General features: G+C 35.5%; 1 protein-coding gene across 1 annotated transcript in view; it reads right to left on the reverse strand.

The window, feature by feature from the left end:
- The window catches only part of mvda (mevalonate (diphospho) decarboxylase a), a 36,731-nt gene that overhangs the window by 10,928 nt on the left and 1,386 nt on the right, over positions 1–24,417 (reverse strand). The window contains exons 3-7 of the mRNA XM_039763411.1: positions 23,881–23,995; positions 23,502–23,648; positions 16,457–16,656; positions 7,218–7,292; positions 658–876 (exon numbers count right to left, since the gene is read on the reverse strand). Coding sequence (XP_039619345.1) covers positions 658–876; positions 7,218–7,292; positions 16,457–16,656; positions 23,502–23,648; positions 23,881–23,995 — 756 coding nt within the window. The remainder of the gene's footprint in view (positions 1–657; positions 877–7,217; positions 7,293–16,456; positions 16,657–23,501; positions 23,649–23,880; positions 23,996–24,417) is intronic.

Here is a 24,417-nt window from a genome sequence, read left to right on the forward strand (position 1 = left end):
TCTCAGACAACTATACAATGATCACAGAAACAATATAAATTATAATCCATTATAATTTTTCAGTGCATGTTTAAAAAAGATCATATGCTAATCTGAAAACCAGTTATTTCATTAGTTAAAAAAATGCACCTGATATTGCATTGCATTGTTTTCACACACAATACATAGTGTAGAGATAGCACAAATTAGAATGTTTTTGATGTCTAAATATTTTGGTGGGATTTCATCATACAGGTACTGTATTAGGTTTTCTAATGACATACTGTAACTCTCTTATTTGGGTAGAGGAAGGGTATTTGAAACAAAGGGTACAAGATGTGTTGATTTTATACCTAACTTGTGTCTTATTCTCTTCAGTGTTACTTTAAAACTAAACACAAACACACACAAGACACATCATATATATTTCCACATATGATTAATCCCTAGCATGTAAAACTAACATTAATGTATTACAATAACAAACACCAGAACACCAACATATTAACAAAACACCCCTGAAGTTGGGATCTAAATTGTTTTTTTCTTTACCTTCCACAGTATATTAATGTGGTGATTGCTTTAAATTAAATGAATGATGCAGTTCAATAAAAACAAGTTAAAAACAATTTTTTTTTTTTTTTAATTTAATAACAAACAACACCAATTTTTACTTACTTTTATATGACCGTAGTGACTGTTATAGCGATGCACCATATTCATTATTCTCTTGGACACATCATTTAAGTAAAATATGGGTGGGTATGTGTCTCCACAAGTTGCATGAAACTGATTACTGTCTTTCATTGTTAGCTCAGCAAATTTTTCAAAATTTCTTTTCCCAATTGCATCAACCATCTCCTTCATTCTCTGTGGAACTACACTTTCTGCTCGATACTAAAAATTAAAAAAAATAAATAAATAAATAAATAAATGTAAATCAGAATCTCATCTCAGATAAATAACTTACTTTGGACACAAAGAAAATTAAATAAAATACATGTAGGTATCATCGTGACGCACAGAAAAGCGTAACTCATTTGGAAATATACTACTTACAATCCAAACTATGCCTTACTTTTACCTCAGTTGTTTTAATTATTGAGGAGTGACCTCAATAGCCTCAATAAACCCTGTGAGTGAGAAATGTAGCATCAAACTCATACTTGGTACCCATTTATTATTTCAATCACTCTAGAAGAAAGATAAAGTATAGAAAATATAAAAGCAATGTGGTATTTATTAATGTATAAAATACCAAATAGAATAAAATATAATTGGAAATAAAGAGATAGCAAAGTCTGGATATAAACAGTCTTAGAAAAGCTTACTGAAAAATCAGAAGTGTCAAGGGGTGAATGTTCTGGGAGGCTATTGGTTTAGTGATCAGCGTTGTTCATAATTATGTCTTCTGATGTCTAAATCAGATTATCTCACATTTCTTCTGTTGTTATGTTTTTCCTTCACCTTTGGTCCATTGGACAAGCCATATTTAAGTTAAAATGCACACATTGGGGCATGTGACATTGATGCACATGACTCTGATCAAAGTGTTTAATCTTTTAAGTACAACTGCACTCCTTCCTTTCCGAAGCTAAAACCTATTTAGGAATTCCTAGTCCTATGGCATCCATCAGTTTGTAGGTCATAAATTAAATAAAACAGGCTCTGTGGAATGTGCTTTAAGTAATTAAGCCATTGAAACAAATGCATAAATTACTAGTACGATACAAAAGGATGCTTGCAATATCCACGTGTCCTTTAAATTCTGTTCATCCTGGTTCATTTCAGCAAAATTATTAAAATTTGATATAAACAATTTGCATTTAAAAAATTGAACATTTTCTGCACCAGAACAGCAATCTAATTAAAGTATGAAGTCAAGGAAGAAAGAAGGTTTCAATGGAACTTTAAAGAAAAGAAACAATAAATGATTTAAGCATACTCTATAAAAAGATGTATGAGAAAGGGGAATAATCAGAACAATTAATTAAATAATTAGTGATAGCAATCTATCATGCATGCATGCCAGAGGGATGTCTTCCAGGTTTGCCTAAGGTAAGTAATACCACCGCAGAATGAGAGGGGTTGCTGCAGCTAGCAATCTTATTTCCTTTCTCCCTCACAGCCTTGAGAAACCACCCCTTGAAAGTGCTGCGACAAAAGAAGCCCAACCCACTCTAGGCTGCACAATATAAGAGGAAAAAGCTCCTGGAGGAAGGTGTCTCATTTTTATATGTTGAGCAGGTTCGGTGCCACTCTTGAGCCTGCACTACATCCTTCCACACGACCAATTGAAAGGCTTATATGTTAACAATATTTGGCACATTGAAGTACTTGGGTTTTGTTATTTTATGTGCCTTTTTTGTTAGGATTAAACAGGGATTTTGCCCAGCTGGTATCCAAAGCAGCCCGCTTACTAGTGCAGCGTCATTTCACCCCTCTACAAATCCAAAGAAATCAAATGTAGTTAATGTTTCAGATTTCAGAACAATCAGCTTGATAATCTACATGTTAAAATTTATACTGAAAATTATTCAGACAAGGACTGAACAGAAAGCAGGGACCTACATTTCAAGTGATCAGTTTTGTTTTGTGAAAAATGTGTAACATTTGTGACTGGAATTTTGAGTATAATTTATGAAAGGAACATAGAATTACCAAGAATTGTGTGTTTATTTTGTAAACTTTGACAAAGCATTTGATAGTGTAACTTGAAATACTTTATTTACTGCTCTCAAAATGATCAGAATGAGCTGGAAAAAACAGAAGGTTGATTGTGTCTTTGTGTATAGCTCAAAAAGCAAATGTAAGAATAGCAGATGGCAAGTCAGATGATGCAATGTTTGGAAAAGATGTAAGACCAGGGAGCATATTGTCATGCACCACTTTTAATACTTCCTGTTCTGCTACAAGATGAAAAGTTTTACTTTATTCTCTAAAACGAAACCTACTACTTGTGCCTTAGACCCAGCCCCAACAACACTAATAAAAAAAACATAATGAATGTTCCGACAGCAACGATTCTTATCATTATCAATGGGTCACTGATGAATAGTACAGTTCCTGATGCACTACAATTGTCAGTTATCAAACAATTATTTAAAAAGTCAGACCTAGACCCACCATACACTTCATAATTACAGGCCCATTTCAGATTTACCCAAAATGTTTAAAATACTTGAAAAAGTAGCTGCCACTCAGCTTCAGTCTTACCTTACACATCACAATTTATTCGATTAATTCCAGTCTGGCCTCTACACTGGTCATAGTACAGAGACTACACTGACATGTGTTGTAAATAACATTCTGATATCCTCTGTGAAGGAAATTCCACAGTAGTTATGTTGTTAGATTTAAGCTTAGTGTTTGACAACATTCATCATTTTAATTTTACTGCCCAGGCTGGAAAATTACATTAAGCTCAAAAGGCACTGCCCTTGCTTAGTTTAGTTTAATAAATCTATTCCAGTACGTACAGACATGTGCTGACAAAACTCCATCTTTATACACAGAAGTTAAATATGGTGACCTGCTGGGCTGAATACTGGGACCTTTACTGTTTTCACTTTACGCACTTCCGTGGGGAACTATCATTAGAAAATCTAATGCTAATTTTCACTCGTATGCAGATGACACCAAGTTATACCTTTTTTTTTAGACCAGATGATATTTCTTCAATGTTATCCTTAATTAGATGTGTTAAAAGAGTTAAAAGAGTAGATGGATTAGAACTACTTGTCTTTGAACAAAAATAAAAGAAAACTGTTAATGATGCTGATCGCAACAATTTTTTGTCATTATTTAACTCGTAGGATCACCATTAGTTTTACTGAATCAGTCTGCAATCTGTGCCTTATCTTTCACACGAGCATGTCATTTAAAGCACACATTTCAAAACTATCCAAAACATGTTCATTCCATCTTAAGAATATTTGAATATTAAGGCATTTTCTAAACATGCAGGATACTAAAAAATAAATGTATGCATTTTTAGTTCTAGTAGGCTTAACTATTGCAATGCTGTGTTTATTGGGTGTTCCAATCGTTCTTTATATAGCTTTAAGTCAATGCTTGGGTGTTCCAATCATTCTTTATATAGCTTTCAGTCAATGCAAAATGCTGCTGCAAGAATTCTTACAAGAACCAGAAAGTACAAACACATTACTCCAGTTCTTAAATCATTACACTAACTCCAAGTTAAGTTTAGGGCAGATTTCAAAATCTTCCATTTAACATATAAATCCTTAAATGGCCACGGCCATTATCTACACACCAGGGCAAACATTAAGATCTCAAGATGCAGATCTGCCTATGATTACAAGGATTGTCAAAATAACAGTGGGAGGTTCCACTTTTAGTAACAGGACACAGAAGATGTGGAATGGTCTGCCTGTTACTACAAGAGGTGCTCCTTCTGTCTCAGCTTTTAAATTCTGGCTGAAGAATCACTACTTTGGTTTAGCATACTCTAAATAGATCTGCTGAATAGCTATGCAAACTGCATCTCTGCTGTTATTCATTAGTACTAAAATATAAATAATACAATACATCGTGTTTATAAACTGTTACTAACCTTCCCCTATTCCATTTCTCTTCTCAGTATGCTTATAAGGCACTTGGTAAAACCACTCTACTGCCAAGCTGTTTGCCTGCCTATGCAAAAGTCATCTCAGTTAAAGAAGTACTGAAATCAACGGACAGAAGAGTCCTTTCATCACACGGTCTGAGCCCAGCACTGACTCAGCTGTAGAATGGCCAGTAGAGGGGAAGCAGATAGTTAATTGTTTGTCTAGCTTGTCTCAGATTCCTTTTCCACAATCTGGCAATGGTTCTACAATTAACTGAGGAACTGATGTTGTTGTTTTCCATTTATGTTAATTAGTTTCTACTTTGTTTTTGATGTATTTTAACAAATCTGTATCCCTATATGCGATAGTTCTGAATTTAGTGAATGGTATAATTTATTCTAACATGTGGTCTTTGGAGTTGCCGCGGCGCACTGCACCTACACTTGTCGAGTGGGGGGTTTGCAAGAACAAAATATTTTGTACTACTATATTGTATTTCTGAGGTGGCAATGATAAGACTGAACATCTAGCTCAAGATTACTTGTATTCGGTTTTGTGTATTTACACCATTTTTGACACCCATTGCATGTTCAACCTACCTGAAAGGGGGTGTCTCTCTGAATTGCCCTTGGCAAGATTCCTGATGTGATTATGGACTGTACAAGAAATAAATGGTTGTTGTTGTCTTCAACATTTTTCAATCTGTATGTGGAAACAATTATAAAAGTTGCATGGGAAGATCTGGCAGAAGGCATCTTGATTCGAGAGAAAAGAGTAAAATCATATAGATTTGCTGATGATCTTTATTGTGGTAACATAAGTTTGTGAGTCATGGACAATGCAAAAGGAAGAATTAATGACCATTAAGACCATATGACTAGCCTATTCAAATGGCAGCCCACAGGCCACATGCAGTACAGAAGTTACCTCCAAGTGGCCCAACTCGCTGTCCTGCCAGAAACAGAATAAAAACAAGAAAAACACATTTCAACCTCCAAAAACAAAAATAGATAGCCTTCCACTTTTCTGCCTATACCTGCTCTTTCACCTTTCGCTTCCCTCTCACCCTGATCCTGTCACTCCGCTCTCTCTAGGGAGGAGCCCTGAGCCCTCACAAAGTGCTTGCCCCAAGACTTCACCCCTCACAGCACATGCAGTAGCAAGACACGTCACAATATCAACATAACGCAGGATATGTAACAAAACCATGCCTAATCACATATGTGATGATTTAACATGAACCTATGTTCCCCCATTATAGAATAAATGTTGTATTCATGTCTGTTAATTACTGTTATCACTTGTTACGGGTTTGAACGGGGAAAGAACACCGATAGTGTTTTTATTCGGTTAAATGCACTTTGTGATGTGACTGGGTCATATATACATAGTGGAGCAATGGTACCACCGTTGCTATGCAGTAAGGAGATCATGCATTCGCATCCTGGGTTCTCCTTGCATGAGTAATGAGAAAAGTGGTAAATAAATATAAATAATAATTATTACTATTATTATATGACCGAAATGCTTATTTTACTTCAAAAGGGAAACAAATGTTATTGCTAATACCACGCACCATTTTATAGTTATGCACTCTGAGATGTGCCTAGATCAGCAAACTACTTTTGAGGTCTGCCTTACCACTCTTTGTTTACAATAAGTTTTAGCAGCAATCTACATGTAGCATTCCTTAAGGACCAAAATACATTGTGTAATGGAGTACTACAACTAAAAAAAAAAAAAACGGTTTTGAGATCAATTCACCAATCTCCAATCGTGCCATTTGGAATGGATCACTTACCTGAAATGAATTTGTAATCATAAACACATTCTCTAGTTTTCTGTTAGGTACCACGATGTCAGAGACTTTCACAGATACTTCAAAATTTGAAAGCATGAAAGCATGTTGCGCACCAGATTTTACAAAACCATAAGCCTAGAGATACAGTAGCATGTTGGTTAACACTGCTGATGTTACACAGCTCCATCCTCACATTCTTCACTGGACAAATGAGATGACGTCTATGAAACTGTCTGAAATGTAGCTTAAGATATTTGGGAAATTACCCCAAATGGTAATCCCAATTTCTTCTGCACAGGCAGTTAATGTCACTTGCAATATTTAATCAATATGTCGCTCTGTGCTTAATAGGTAACCTTTGAAATTTCCTACAAAAATATTATAAGCAATTACTTTTAAATACTGCGATGACAATAAGGTATATATGTTGTGTACAATAAGTTAATGAACACAAACAGTAAATGAATACCAAGTCTTATTTAAGCCCGATCATACACCAAAAATTTATTTAAGCTTAATAAAACACATATCTCATAGAGTTTCCATAAATATTGCACAAGACCAGTATAAAACTACTATTCTAGATACTCAAACTGTTCCATGCACCCATTCACTATACATTTTTAATTAAAATGTTGAATCACAAGTAACCAAAGCCTGAGCCTTTTCTTGACATTATTAGGCAAAAGCTGTCAAGCAATACTGTACTTGAAGAGAGACCGGCCTATCATAGACAGCATGCATACACACGCACACGAACACACACAACACACTCCACACTCTCTTTTCCAAAATTTATAAGGAAATAAACATTTAATAGTGAAATTCAATAATGTCAGATAATATTGCCTTAACTGAGTGCTTACCTTCAAAAGGGGGCTGGTTTTAACACTGGTCTGCATTCCAGTAGTGCTTCCTACTGGTTTGCGCTCTGAACTCACCTAAAAACAAAATGTACAATACTGAATACTAAAATAGGTACAAGATAATTTGTAAGTTAGATTTTGAATTAACTATTTTACCAGAATAAAAGACAGTTTGGTTACTATCAAATGCTAGGTAGTAATGCATTTTGTTTAACAAAGCAAAAGAGTAAGCTTGTGAAAATACTGATAAACATTGAAAAATACAAACTGCAACTTTCATCTGGATTCTGTGATGTAAGTAATGTAGGTAATAAGCATTTAAAATTCTAAATGGCAAAGTAGTTACAGCTTTGATTTATTTCCAAAGCTGCAGTATAAAATGTAGCCAATAATAATGAGTACTAGGAATAGTATAGGCTGGAACCTCCACCTATTGTCTATCCATCTTCTTAATCTGCTTCTATTATAGGGGTGTAGGGAGTCGGATATATTCTGTTGACATTAAGCACAAGGCAGAGACAGTAACCAAGCTGGACAGATGCCAGTCCATAACAAGGCCTAACCACAAATTACAGTATATTCACTAATACTATACCAATTTATAGGTACAAATTAAACTGCAAGGGCTGGAAAACCCAAAAATACACAAGGACAAACTGATGAAAATATGTACTGCAAAATCCTAGAAGAAAACCAGAACAACATGGCATAGAAGACAATGAATATGACCACAAAAGCCACAGCAGAGTGGCTTAAAACCAAAATGTTGATGTCCTGTGCTGGCCTGGTAAAAGCACAGACTTCAGTTCAATGTCAGTAAAATGTCTATTAAAAAAAATTGTCCCTGTCTAACTTGATTGCGCTTTCAGTGTTAAGATATGTGCAACACTAACAGATTTATCCAACAAGAGTCACCACTACAACTGTTGCCAAAGCTGATCCTACCAAGTAGTTACTTCAGGGATAAATACTGTTCTTTTGAAAGCGGGGAATTTAAAAATCATACTGAAAAGAGCAAATGTATAATACGCCAGTCTGACTACACTTTGGCAGAACTGTCATTCACCATCTGCTCCCCAACTTGACTTGACATTTTAACTGTAAGCTCCCAGAAGCCACCAAATCTACTTTTCCCAAAAGTGTTAGTTTCCTAATAATAAAATGGAAGACTGAAATTACTTGCTTCTTCAACCTATAACAAGTCATATCCAACAATGTGAAGCTTTATCTTCGGACTACATATTAACTTAAAAGTTCACTTTACATGATAAGCGATACTGTAACAAACAGCTGACAAGTAGCCATCTGTATAGGTGAAACAGGGAGCCGGCTAGCAGACTGTTTCAGGGAGCACAGTCAAGCTGTTAAGATCAATGACCTTACAAAACTGATTCTAAAACACTTCAAATCCCTTGATCATAGTCACACTATCTCTCTGTTTGTGTTCTTTCACATGACTTGAAAGAAATTTTTAAAAGAAAATTAGAAGAAGCTAAACTCATTCTCAGCCGGAGATTGCATATACGTTGAGGCCTTAAAGACCAACTAATTTACTAATCTCTTCCTTAATCTTCTCTAATGACAGCTTTTCACAATTTCTCCTTTTATATACCCTGGCTTTGTTCCATCATTCCCCTCCTATATATGTTACCCACTTTTTCCTTTTCAGTTGCACATCTGATGAAGACTATATAGCAGCAATGTTGTGACCTTTAATTCTTTCCTTTGCAGCGTGGAAATAACCTTTAGCCATTTTTTCCTCTTTGCAGATGCATGCTGATTCAGCCCTTTATTAAATTCTCATCAACAAGCAGGTGGTACAAGCAAGTAGAACCCCTTCTCTGTGCTTAACAGGAATTCTCCCATTAGATCACACAACATTCCTATTAGGCACAGAGGAAGGATTCAACCAGCTTGCAAACCGTATATATGCTGTTCATTACAATATTAAGCTAACTTAACTCAGACTTTAGATGCGAGAATTGTTTGAGCATAGGTAGTGGCACGCATTATAGACAGTATTACATTTGGAACATATTATTTTAACTGGAATGTTAACTCATTTATTCACTTAGTTATACATCATTAAAATTATGTGACAACATATTAATAACTACCTGAGGTACTTGGCACAGACTAGGGAGGAGGCACCAACTAAATTTCGTAATGACACATAGATTATGGTGCAGTGATATTTCAGTTCTGATATTAATTGTAGCTTTAGTTTTTATTTAATAAAATTATTTTTTATTTTCTTCTAGTTTTCAGTGGAGTCAACAATTTTTATTTTTATCTAGTTCTGTGTTTAATTTTTTACTTTTTATTTTATTTAGTTCTGGCCTTTTTACATCATATTAGAACAATTTTAGTTTTTTTTCTGTTGCAAGACCACAAAATGCCAGCCTACACATATTTCAATGCAAGTTATGTTTCAGTCAACAAAATACACTCATAGTTCAGAATGACACTGAACACAGTTAACTATCAATGATCAAACAGATTAAGTGGCCTAAAGAGTATAGTCAGTAAGATCAAATGTTTCAACCCAAGAAACCAGACTGTGCAAGTATGTTGGTGTTAACCTTTTAACAAGCATGCATTTCGAGAGATGTGTTCATGTTTGAACGACGTCCATCACACAGATAATCACACAGTGAAAATATTCGCTCAACAAACACCTGTGATGTAGATGCACAGACAAGGTCCTCAGTCACTGGCACCAGCAGACTGTATGATGCTTACCTTATCTCTTTCTCTTCTCAGCTTTAATCTTGTTTTCATCATCCAATGCACTTAAAATTGTTGAATGATGTTGAGCTATATGAGCCCTTAGATTCATAGTATCTTTCCAACTAACTAAAAAACTTTCTTCTTCTTCTCATATGCTACATTTGATCTTATGATCTTGTGCTCAACAAACAAACAACTATCCTTTAGGGAAGTTGCGCCATGTGATGATAGTAGACCAAAGGTACAAGGTCACTGCTTAATAAACAGTGCAACGTAAATTAACGTTCAGGACAACCTACAAACAATCCCTTTAAACGACTGAAACGGACTGAATGGAAATGTTATTGCTGTTTTTTTCATTTTTACCGTACTAATCTTTCGTTCTTGTTTTAGTTTGTTCACATATCATTATTTTTTATTTAGTTTTAGTTTCTCTGTTTGTCTAAATTTCAGTTCTCGTGCTTGAAAAAAGAAAAACAATAATTTTAGATCTAGTTCTTGTTTCCGTTATGAAAATATCTCTGTTATGGTGTACCCCTGTATAAATGAGGAATCTATACAAAATTTGGAAGAGATAGATTCAACTATGTGGATCTGCATAGATGACAAGCACATACACGCACAAACAGCTTCACAATATAAATGATTAATCTATACAAAATTTGGAGGAGATAGATTCAACTATGTGCATCTGCACAGATGACAAAATAGATTCAACTATGTGCATCTGCACAGATGACAAACACATACAGCTTCATAGAGTCCTTTGAAAAAGTAAGTACATACCATGAAAGGTTTATTTCTTTTTTAACATATGTGGATATATCAAGATTTGATCTTCACTTAAACAGCATCTTTATGTAAAGGTGATATAACAAACATCATGCCTTATTTACGTCGTGTACGTCATTGTATAATTTAAATAATCATAAATGCAAATTTCATACAAGGAAAAAGTACAACCCTACAGTATATTTATCACTACCTCAAATAACTAAAATTAGAATTGGCTGTTCCAGACCAAGTATAAATGATTAGAATATAAACAGAGAGGATCTTAAATAATTCCATCTTATTTAAACAATTAGTTTAGCTTACTCTTTGTTGTTTAAGTGCAGGTTTATTACCATACCTAGAAGTAAGGTTATCTGAGGTTTTCATAAAGAGGGGTATAGATGTCTATGAGCTGGTAATAAGATAAAAAAAGAAAAGAAAAAAAAACCCAACAACTGGAAATCAACCATTTCACTATCCGGAAAGTCATTTATAGTTGAAGTAAATGTCAAATACAGTAACTTCCAACTTGTTCAAGGCAGCCCAATGCTGAAAGAAGGACCTCAGAATTTCATCACAGCAGCAGGTAGCTCATGTGACCATTGATATGAAAATTCATGAATCTAACATTAAAAAGAAGCTGAGCAAATTGGATCTACATGGGAGGTGTGCCAGATGGACACCTTTCCTGTCCACAAAGAACACAGGGCAAGACTAAAGTTTGCCCATTAATACCTGGGTAAACACCAGGAATTCTGGAACAATGAACTCTGGACAGACTAGGAAAAGACAAGAGTTATTTGACCATAGCACCAGAAGAAATGTTTGGCAAAAATCCAAAACATCACTTGATCAGAACCACCATATACCAACTGTGAAGCATGGGGACAGAAATGTTATGATTAGAAGCAGCTTTGCCTTATCATGGTCTGGAACCCCTGCAGATTTTATTCTTTCTAAAGCCGTCTGGAGTTTTTTTGTTTTTTCTGTCCTCCGTGGCCATCGGACCTTACTTTTATCCTATGTTAATTAGTGTTCTTTGATTTTAATTCTTATTGTCTTTTTTCTCTCTCTTCATCATGTAAAGCACTTTGAGCTACATTAATTTTATGAAAATGTGCTATATAAATAAATATTGTTGTTGTTGTACATGGCTCAATATTATAGAATTCACTAAGAATTTTTCATTCTACCCAAAGGTGCTCTGCATGCAAGGCATCCCTCGGATATTGCACAGCTAAATAAATTTTGCATTGAAGTGGGAAAAACCTTCTCCCAGTCAATATCCAAAACTGGTGGACAGTTATAGTAAACAACTTCATGAAGTTGTTACTGCCAAAGCTCAAGTCTTCTATGTCAAATCAACCATGATTTACATTTTAACCTACATCTCATTTCATGGCATACTCCATTTCTGGAGTTTGGGTTCCGCACTCAAATGATTTTCCCAGATATATATATAAATAAGTCTAATGTCTGTCTGTCTGTCTCTATGTCTATCTGCTTTTCACAAGAGAACTACTTAATGGATTAAGATTGGGTTTTTTTTTCTATAATTTGCTTGAACATTCTGGTTGATTTTTCGACATCTCTCATTGAGCTATGTATCGTAGTTCGCTTTTGGCACGAATTTATTTGCACTAATCTGAGACACACGCAGCCATGGGCCCTCCTCACTGTCCTTTTTCACTAATACTTGGGCGGAGCCGTGGGGCACAGCTAATATTTATATATACGCACAGCATTATGATTTTTTATAAGGGAAACAAAATTAAAAAAGAAAACCCTTGGATATTGATTCAATAGGAACGGCCCACTCGGAATCACTATCCGAATCGTAATTATGTGGTGGTGTAGGAGCATTTCTGTTTCTGTCCGTTCACAGTCCATCTCATTTTCAGGACGCTGTCATTTCCTCTCACAATGTCTTCTCAACCTTTCTCCAATCTCGCAGGTTGCTTTGTGGCAATCCAAAGAGTAAGGCAATATACACGGAGCAATGGTTATTAAAGAGGGACACATAGGTATCCAGGCTCTTTGAAGCACAAATAGAGATTACTTCACTGACATGTGAGCATATACAACTGTGAGACGCGCAGCACTCGCCGGCTACAACGTAACAATAATAATTTCCGGAACGTGCTGTTACGTTGTTATTCATTTTACCCACTGTCTTTCTTTCATCCATATGTTACGTAGGCACGTACTTTTTATCTTCAGCAATCTCATTCTCTAACCAGGCCTCAGGAGCTAATCAGCGTAACACTGTCCACCACACCTTTCGTTATTCTGGCACATTGTTGACATCCGTGAGTAACAGCAACGTACTAGACTGCAAGGTGGTCTACGCATGCATGGAATTCGCGGACAAAGATCAAGATCTAAATGAAGATCTCTTTATTTAATTTAAAGCACAACAATTTGTTTAGTTGGAATGTCTGCGTTTTGAGGTGTGACTGGAGTACTATAGTCTTCAGTAGTATAAGCCTGGAGGAGATTCTTAATGCAATGCCTATGTTTTAGCTGTCTCTCTACTGCCATCTAGTGCTTCTTCTAATTCATTTGCGCACAAACAAAGATCAAGACCCAAATGAAGATTATATATATATATATATATATATATATATATATATATATATATATATATATATATATATATATATATATACACACACAGTGAGTACGGAAAGTATTCAGACCCCCTTCAATTTTTCACTCTTTGTTATATTGCATTTGCTAAAATCATTTAAATTAATTTTTTTCCTCATTAATGTACACACAGCACCCTATATTGACAGACAAAAAAAAGAATTTTTGAAATTGTTGCAGATTTATTAAAAAAGAAATACTGAAATATCACATGGTCCTAAGTAATCAGACCTTTGCTCAGTATTTAGTAGAAGCACCCTTTTGAGCTAATGCAGCCATGAGTCTTCTTGGGAAAGATGCAACAAGTTTTTCACACCTGGATTTGGGGATCCTCTGCCATTCCTCCATGCAGACCCTCTCCAGTTCTCTCAGGTTGGATGGTAAACGTTGGTGGACAGCCATTTTTAGGTCTCTCCAGAGATGCTCAATTGGGTTTAAGTCAGGCCTCTGGCTGGGCCATTCAAGAACAGTCACAGAGTTGTTGTGAAGCCACTCCGTTATTTTAGCTGTGTGCTTATATTCAGAAATATAAATTAAAACAACACTGTTCGGTTAATGTTTTGAAAATGATGCATGTGCCCTGCCCAGGACTGGTTCCTGCCTTGCGCCCAGTGTTGGCTGGGATTGGCTCCAGCAGACCCCCGTGACCCTGTGGTCGGATTCAATGGCTTGGGAAATGGATGGATATTCCAGCGCTTACTTTATATGTTGAAGTTTTGACTTTACATATTGCAGCGCTTACTTTATATATTCCGACACTGACTTTATATATTCAAGTTTTGATTTTATATATTCCAGCGCTGACTTTATATATTCAAGTTTTGACTTTATATATACCGACGCTGACTTTATATATTCAAGTTTTGACTTTATTTATTCCGACAGTGACTTTATATAATCAAGGTTTGACTTTATATAGTTAAATGTAGTCATCATTGCATAACTTTTTCTTTACCGTAGAAATTTAAAGACTAAATTCAACTTCCATTCCTAACAAAGATATTTCTGGCGACTAAATAGAACCTACTTATATCCAAATTCGAGCTATTGAGCTGTCGCTTGCCTACCTGAATAAGTCACCCTCGCTTCGCTCTTACTTTTTTACTGTTCATTTAATCATGGCTAGTGGCGGAAAAATTATAAAATGGGAGGAGGATTACACTGAGTATGGCTTTACCAAAACAATTATTGATGGCGAATCGATTATTCATAAAGCTTCAATTGGTGATCTGTTTTTCTGTGTTAACCTCATATTTTTTCATACTTCTTCTCAAACTAAGGGGGTGCGAGGGTAAAATGAATCGGAAAGCTGATCAATGTAATTGGTGTACCAGGAAATCATGCATTGACAAAAGCTCCCCTTTGCTTGTAATGCAAAGTGTGATTAAATGCATTATTTTTTAACGCGTTATGGAGCACATGCATCGAAGCTTCTCAGCTGTGCTTGTGCTAAGAAAAGGAAAGATTTTAAAAATAATGTAACACGATTGTCAATGTAACCTTTTGTAAGTAGTGCCTGGAGGATTCAGTGTGGAGAAACTCTATAGAGACAGCGTGTGTATTAACTTGTGGATTTTTCTGTGAGTATTTGGTGGCAGTCTGACGGTTGCTTGAAGACGGCGTTAGCTCGGAGCTCAGCTCAGAGCCAAATGAGATGAATGGGAGGGGAGATGATGACGTGACTCCCCCACCCGCCTTAACTGTCAATCCCCCACAAACACAGTCTCTCGGAATTTGCATAAGCACACCCCTTCACCTACAATTTTAACTTAAGTTATAAAGTGATCAAAACTGTTGTTTATATCCTGCGTCCTCTCATTAAACTTGTATCCCGCATTACCTGTGGGCATGTGAAACGCCAGCGGTAGCCTGTCTATGAACTTAATTTAAAGTTTAGGTTTACACCTTGCTTTCTTTCCGAGGTAGCTTCAGTCATGAATATGGTAGTATATGTCACTCGCTCGCTTCTTATTGTTTCGCTGCCTTCTCAATTATATAATGCATGTTTTCTTAAGCGCTTTTGGAGGTCTTCCTGGTTTTCTACGCACTGCGTTGACAGTCAGTTCACGTGATTACGTGAGAGGCGTGATGATGTCACACGAAACTCCACCCCCCCCACGTCATTCCAGCTCAACTCCATTACAGTTAATGGAGAAAAATACCTTCCGGTTATGACCATTAGGCGTAGAATTTCGAAATGAAACCTGCCCAACTTTTGTAAGTAAGGTGTAAGGAATGAGCCTGCCAAATTTCAGCCTTCTACCTACACGGGAAGTTGGAGAATTAGTGATGAGTCAGTGAGTGAGTGAGTGAGTGAGTGAGTGAGGGCTTTGCCTTTTATTAGTATAGAGATATATTATATATATATATATATAAAATATTATATATATATGATGAATTATTCCTCTCAAACAAAATGTCCAGTTGCACTGCAGAATTTCTCAAACATAGTTTGCAAACATTTGAATTGGCATTCATTCCATAACACACATGCATTTATGCCATGTTCTACCAGGCTAAGGTAACAAAAAGATATTTTTTAAAGGGTTATTTCAGCAATAAGCCATTTCCATCTTCACATTTCTGGGACTTTTCCATGTGTTGCTAGCTCATTCTTCAAAGTACTTTCTTACCATTACCTTTCCCTTGCTATTTAAAGGTGAATGTTTCTAGCTTTTTAATTTGATCAAAGATATTTATGCCATTGACTTCTAAAAGTCCCTCACTGTTAAAAACATATACAATATCTATCTTAATAAGGCACTGTACCCTTAAACTCCTGGAGATGAGTTACAGAAGAATATAATTTGACAAATGAGGGAAACAGTTTGATTTTAAGGCTGCAGTTTGCCATTGTGTGGTAAATGAGGTAGTTTCCATTTAATCTTTAATTTGCCCTACGTTACTAGAAGCAAAATTTTGATGCCAAAACAATTTATCCCAAGTTAGAAGAAACCTCTAACCAAACCTTTAGTTGATCTTTGTAGAGAAAACCTAAGAGAAGGAAATCAAACAATATTAATAGAATCTGACTGAGGCTATTTCTGGTTAGTAGGTAATTTAAGCCAGTGCCATTTTTCACTTACCACTAAAATGAGGATCCGGAGCTGTGGCCAATGTGTTTCAGGATGTATCTCTTCTGCAATACTGTCTTTCCCATCTGATCTGTTCCCCATTATCCACTGCACAAAACCACCATACATGCTCCGACAGGCACTGCCTGAACCCTGCCGAGCCACCTTCGACAGTTCCCCTTGAACTCCATATAATTTGGCTAATGCATATACTGGCAAATAAAAAGATGGGGGGGGGGGAGAGAGAGAGAGAGAGAGAGAGAGAGAGAGAGAGAGAGAGAGAGAGAGAGGGGGATGTTTAATATACTGCAGACTGATATAGTATGTAAGAACACCTGCCGTATACATCTCTCTGTACATAAAATCCAATGTCTGTCTGTCCGCTCTTCACAAAAGAACTACTTAATTGATTTAGATCAACCTTTTTTTCTACAAATCTATTTCTAGTTGATTTTGCAACTTCTCTCATTGCGCTATGTATCATAGTTTGCATGCTGTACAGATTTATTTGCACAAACCCAAGAGACAAGCAGCAGGCAAAGGGGGGTGGGGGGCATGATGGGAACTCCTCACTCACACAACAACCTCAGGAGGTGTACCTTATGTCCGCTTAACAAGCGAATGAGAGAACTACTTAACGAATTTAGATCTGGTTTTTTTTTCCATAATTTCCTAGAACATTCAAGTTGATTTTGTGACTTCTCTCATCGCACTAAGAATCACAGTTCACTTGCAGGAGCGATATATTTGCACTAATCCGAGACAGAGGCTGCAGATCAAGGGGAGGGGGAAGGGGGAAGGGTGACATCAGGAGTGGGGGAGCCAGGCAGGGCCCTCTTCACTGTTCTGTTTCACTACCAAGTTATTTTTCACACTATAAGAAATCATTTGCTTGGTCACTGTTCTGCATGTTTATGTTTAAGAGATGTTTAATATCAAATTAAATACAAAGTCTAATAACGTACTCATAAATTTGTGTCCTTTCAAATCAGTTTATTAGAAAATTTTACAATGCCATGAGTGCTTTTAATTGTGTGTTTTTCCCTTACTGACTATGACCTGTTTATTTGTTAACTAAAAAGAACACAATATGCACGTTTTCAAAGCAACTCTATTGTAATCTTTTTAGTTAGCCAATAAGAGACGTCATTTTGCTTGACTTCTCACTACATCCATAATGCCTAACACAGTACAACATCCTACTACTACAGACTATGACCTGGAATTACACATGGCAGGTAGTTGGGATTGGGTATATGAAAAAGAGGAGGGGTGATGGCAATCAAAAAGTCATTTGTTCTAAGTTCAAAAGTTAAAAAAAATTAAATGATGAAGCGAGTCTTGTGAAAATTATACGTTAGCTGTAGGAAGACAGTAATTCAACTTGTTGTCACTCCTCATATTTATAGTCACAGCCACAGGGAAACCTCATTTTTGAGTGCGCCTTCTCTACAATATACCAAATCAAGTCACATTATCAGGTATGTCTCACAGGCAGTAACATGCAATCAAAATGTAAACAAAGAGGGATGGTGGGGGATATTGGCTTTGTTTTTACCAACTATAAAAAGATGTTTTTATTTTTGTCTTTCTTTATTGGTAACCTCAAAAATACTTAAACAAATATTGATGTAAATCTCTGGTAAACACATGCATTTAGTTTCCTGTGTAAGCCTAATACTTACTGTTCCTTTCATGCAAATATATTGACAATTACAGCTGAAACCATCAGTATTTATACATTAAAAAAAAAGGCTGACAACCACTGCTATAGCCTTGTAAATGTTATACTAGCTTAAGCTGCATTACTTAACTTTGTCAATTTAATGGAGTCAGTCAGTATTACTACAGATGTGTGCTTCTTATTTTTTTAGGGGACAGGTTGACAAGAGTTTCTGCACGCATGTACATGAAATTTTCCCGCTCCCTAGAACCCAAGTTAAAAAATGACAAAAATCAAGAACTTTATTCTCATTTTAACTGCTCACAACTGCTCTGTGGAGAATTTTGCTTTTTTTTTGCGTGGACTAGTGAAAATAATGTATGCATCCTAACCACTTAATCTTATATGGGTCATACAGAGCTGGAGCCTATTCAGGCAACATCGGGATTGTGCAAGAATCCAATTCTGGACAAGATGCCAGTACATCATTATTTACAGTGATTTACATAATAACTAGTCAGAGATTGGTATCACTTCAAACGAAATTAGCAATCACCTTATAAGTGGTCAATAGTCTCTAATACAACACAAGTAATGACCCACCTACATTCTATAGCATCCATTGTTTGGATTAGACTGTACCTATAAGAGAGCGCAGTACTGGTGGAATGGAACTAAGATTGAGTTTTGCAGTACACATTAATAACTAATTTTATTAACTTCAGACACTTCTTTACAAGTAGTCTACTTTTATTCCATTTCCATCTTAGTCAGGGGAAACAGTTTTGAGTAATGAAACAGGGCATGTAAATTAACATTCTCTTGTCCAGCAGCTGAGTTACATCTATGTATTTTAATTATGTCAGAAACGTAGTGAGACATATAGCTAATTGGAACTCAGTAAATTACAACAGCAGTTCACAGTTAGAAACATGTGGTGCATTTGTCTCTTTTATCAAAGCTTTACTCAAGTAGTTTGTTTTTAATTCAATGGTGTTGATAGGGATGCCAATACCGATCACCGATTTCCTGTTACTTGATTTTCCAATTTTTATACCGATTCAGATTTTTTTTTCCTTTATCCCTTTAAAAAACTTTTTTACACTAATCTCCTGCATAACCAGACAAAATGTCCTATATTAAAATTTATTTTCATAATTAAACTACAAATCACAGGTGTTAACTGTTCATTTTTTATTAACAAAATGAAATACTACAGACTTATTGTTCTGTGACCATAAAATAATAAAATTTCCTTAAAATACACACTTTAACTAATAAAATAAACACAAATATTTATCAATAATACATATGGCATAAAAGAAAAATGCTCCTCATAATTATCATAATTACAAGTTATATTGTTTAGACTTTTGTGCAATGTATCTGAAACAAGGCTTAATTCAAATAAAGTACTTTCAGCATTTCTCCAAAAAATAAATAATTGAATATAAGGGCTGGGAATCAATTTAAAAAATAATTAATCACATAAATGTATGTAATTAATAGAGATTAACCACATCTAACATTAAGAACATGTAATTATGAAATACATTAATAATGAAGTAATTACACACCGAATAACAAAACTTATGTAGAATCAAAACAAAATACTACTTGAGCAAGTGCAACCTGAATTTGCCTTCCTAAAAGGCAAGTCAAAAAAAAGTAAATAAGAAAATGAGGCCAATGTATTAAATATCAAATTAGCATAGCCTATGAGACACAGATGCATCAAAGTAAAACTGATATGATTGAAATGAATATTGACTATGAATGCACTGCTGAAGACTGATTTAAATTGAAAGAATGTGCATGTCTTAATTGGGCATATATTAAAACCTGTATTAAAACTCCACAAATACTGTCCTGAATTCATCACCATCAACAACTTGATAATTATAGTCTACTAGCCAACCCCCCCATAATTATTTATTGATGGGTGAACACTTCCTGAAAGACACAGTTGTCCAAATGGGGTGGGTTTGAGGATATGACTGCGAGTGAATGAAAAGATGGAACTCTGGAGAAAGCAACATACAATTGTCCATGACTGAAAACTGGTTTTGGCAGATATAGGCATATCATTCTGAAAGTTTGGCCCTGTGCCTTATTAATTGTCATTGCAAAGGCTAATCTAACAGGAAATTGTCTGTGTGTAAAAGTAAAAAGGTAAATTTGAATCTGATGGGGTCAGGAAATTGTCTGCGTGTAAAAGTAAAAGGCAAATTTGAATCTGATGGGGTCAGGGAAATAAGGGGGAATAAGGACAGTTTTTGAGATAGCAGCTGCGATAGTTTTACACTACAGTATATTGCGGTGAATGCTGGTAACAGTCAGGCAGGCGGGCAAGCCAACAAAAACACTATGCTCTTAGTATGGTATGAATCAGGTTTTTCTAGACAAAGGTTTGCCCTGTTCCAGCAGGACCATGTAAGAAGAAGCATGTTTGTCTTGGATGGGAATCGCTGTATCCAGCGTGTAAAACAGTTTGCGAGGGTGGATGAGGGAGGATGGTTAGACTTGGCGGGCGGTGCTCTGTCATGCGTATCCCATGACGCGGAAGGAGGGTTACAGTTGGCGGGCGGGGCTCTGTCGTGCGTATCCCTATCCCATGGTCTCTGTCTTGCGTGCTATGGTCACCTTAGTATATAGAAAAGGTGGACTGTAGCAGAGATGAAAGCAACTGAGGCAGTGTTTGGTGAGGTGATGCGTGCGGGCACATGAGCAGGCAGTGTGCATGCCTCGAGAAGAGCGAGGATGGATGCAGGAGGAGGGTTAGAGGGTTATATATATGTGTGTTTTTAACTGGTGCACCATGAACATAACAGTGTAGTGCCCCTGGGTCCTGACCAGAGAGAGACACACTCCTCAGGTGGTCGAGGTCTGTCTGAGGAGGGTGCGACTACCTGGAGAAGGCAACAAAAAAGTAGCTCTATGATCACCGTTTTGCAGACATGGCACTTGGAGAGCAATTTAGCAGCCAGGTGATGTGTCAGGTGTCCATTTGCCTGGGTGCATGTTTGCCAGCGACTCTCACAAAGACAAGGGAGAGTGGGCATACGAGTTGCCTCTGACCCTGGGTGAGTAGAGTGAGGCAGAGAGAGAGGACTGCCTGTATGAGTAGGCAAAGGGACGAAGCACCTGCTAATTTTGTCATTATGCTACAGCAGTCAGCACTGTAACCTACCTGGTAGACCGGCAAGTTACATACAAAGGTACTTGAGACTTTTTGGTTTTAGTGCCATTATAAGTCAATCTATTTAGCACTTATGTAATATGACATTGATTCGATCTAATTACCTTTTTTCATATTATTGTTTTGTAATGTTAAAAAAAAAAAATGACAACAAAATGCTGTCCTGACCAAAGCACTGCCTGAGGTGTTTGCCTCTTTGCCGGCTCTGGATGCAACAATATTTAACGAATTAAAAAACAGGCCATATTAACCATAAAAATTTTCCCGGGCCTAAAATATATATTATATCTATATTCTTACACAATCAGTTAATTTATATTGGCAATTAAACACTGCTTAAATGTAAATATACATGCACTTACACATTTTTATCATTTTAAATCACTGATTGTACTACATATTTTTGCTGTTAAAATATACATTATATTTATACAGGTGTGTTTTTTTTCCTTTGGAGTATTAACTAGACATTCATAATTCTTGAGGTGTAATTATAAAATACGGATTACCATTTTAATTATGAGGTAGTTGTTTCTAACCAAAACTTATGCTGTATAACGCACGGTAACAAATTATTAACACAAGAACAAATCTTAAAAAAAGCTTATTGTTTACTAAGCAGCAACTTCAAATTCATCTTTATCTTTTTTTTCCCCCAATTAAAAAGTGGAAACTGCTGCATTTTAAACAGGCTCACTGTTCAAACTCTAAATTAACAATTTTAATTTAAAGGACAAAATAACGATCTGAATTCCTTAGAAGCAGCTTTTCTTGCCATTTGATTAGTTGCACAGGATGACTTCTCTTAATTACTTTTCTTCAGTTTATTACTCCACTTTATTTAACGTAAAGGCTAATATACCAGTTGCCTCTCATTCACTGAGAAAATAAGTTTTCACTTTCTGCTCTTTGTTTACTGTGCAGGAAGTTTGCCTCAAAAGGGGAAAAAAAAAAAAAACACCCAGGTTGGAAAATGACTGACTGACTTGCTCAGCTACAGTAATACATTGCATAAAGGAACACTCCAACTAAATTTTCATAAAGCTTAGAATAGCATGGCTAAAAGTATTGTTTTTTGAGAACAGCCTTTTTACCGATCCATTTTGGTTTTTTTTAGTGAAAACCTGCCAATTTCAATCTGCAGCCAATCAATCATTTAGTGAAAACCTGCCAATTTCAATCTGCGGCCAATCAATCAGAGTATCCCTATACTGAGAACTGTTGAAAGAAGCTGGATTTAGGTATTTTGTATGCAGTTCTCTATTCATTTTCAGATACAGTTCTTTATAAACAAGTGTCTTTTTCACATATACTTTGTGTCCATTCATTTTTCCAAAATCTGTTTTTTTAACATTTAAATTATGTTTTTATGATACTTCATTCAAGCAGAAGAGATGTGGTTTATTTTCAGATAGCCCCCTGCTCAACTGTTTTACACCATGGCACACAAACATACTGCAAAAAATAGCCCCGTGGCATCTACTCTGTAAACTGAAAAGAAAAGTTATTTACCCATCCCAAAAAATAATCATTTTATATATTTGAATAACACACTGTTAATAATACCAAAAGAGCCTATAATTTGTACATCAGTTAAAGTACTATTTTAAGTACTGATGGCATGTGAGACACATGCCTACAAGTTCACTAGGTGCATTCCATTCCTCATCTAAATCTTTACTGCCATACTCTTCAGAAATAAGTGTTTTAATTAAAAATCAACACTAAAAGCCTCAATCAATACTGAGATTGTCATGCATTTATTTTTAAGTTGTTACCGTTAAAAACTTAATGCAAGACTAATTTCATAAAAACTTTTTTTTTTTTTTTTAAAGTGATGACAAAATGCACCTGCTAGGACATTTTTATTATATTCAATACTTCATGTTTAAGTGCATTACAACAATAATTAAAAGCTTCGCAAATCTCATTTTTTGCATTTTAATTTCAATTTACTTTGTATACTGTTCTTCACCAAGTACAAACTCAGACTGCAAAAATCACCACAATGCTTGGGAAGGGTTCATTTTCTTCTTGATTTGTCAATGCAATAATGAAAAAGAGAATACTTCAAAGTCAGCAGTGTGAAAGAAAAAGCTTGAAAGAAACAAAAAAAAGCTTTAAAAACTGCAGATTCAGAATTATAAATTTTTAACAAAAAAAGTTACCTAATTACATATCTGAAGAAAACCTACCTAAACAGGCATACCCTGCAGCAGAAGATGCCAGCCCAGCTGCTGTAGGAAAATTGTTAACAGAGCAGATATGAACCTTCTGCGATAAGTTCAGTTTTTCAGACTTGTTTTCTTCATCACTGTGCCTCTTCCGAGCCAAGCGACGAACTACATAAAATTTCAATAAGATTAAGTGTTAGGGCTAACAATCAGATCAATGTTTAATTTTTATACTGTAATATTTAAAAAAAGTAAATGTTTTCTAAAACATATATTTTTGAATAAAATGTAAAAACAACAATACATATTAATGATTAATTATTTGTAACTGTTGTTAACAATAAATGTGGTCATGAACAGAACCTTTTTTAAAAAAAAAAACAAACAAATATAACAGTACTTTCTCTTAAGCAGCTCTGGAGCCGTGGATGGTTGATGTCCACTTCCTTTCCATTGAGCCAGATTCTGTCTTCTTTAAAGTGTTTGCAAGATGCAACTGTAGTTGTTGTTTTGAGCTAAAATTGAAGTTCACTGAATTAACTAAACAATCTGCAACTGTCAATATAGTTCTTGATTCAAACCCATTTTCCCAAGATAGGTGAGTGAGTAAAACAGGCAAAACTATTATCTGATTAAACAAAAAATATCAACACTTCTCTCTTATAGCTTTCTTAAAATAATTCAAACAACGGCTTATTAATTTATCATTTGCAGCTATCATTTGTATGGCTTTAATGCACTAAATTTGTAAATCAGGTTCATTATGTCACTGAACCAGACAGTATTACAGATTTTAAAATAAATAACTGCAACATTTCCACATGGCATGGATCACAGAAAGACACTATATAAAACATTGTTTTAGTATTATTGCTTAAACACATATTTCTGACAAAATGTTTATATAATATATATAATTAAAATGTGGTAAAACTTA

The sequence above is a fragment of the Polypterus senegalus genome, chromosome 9 (genome assembly GCF_016835505.1).
Source record: "Polypterus senegalus isolate Bchr_013 chromosome 9, ASM1683550v1, whole genome shotgun sequence".
In the NCBI taxonomy this organism is placed as follows: Eukaryota; Metazoa; Chordata; class Cladistia; order Polypteriformes; family Polypteridae; genus Polypterus; species Polypterus senegalus.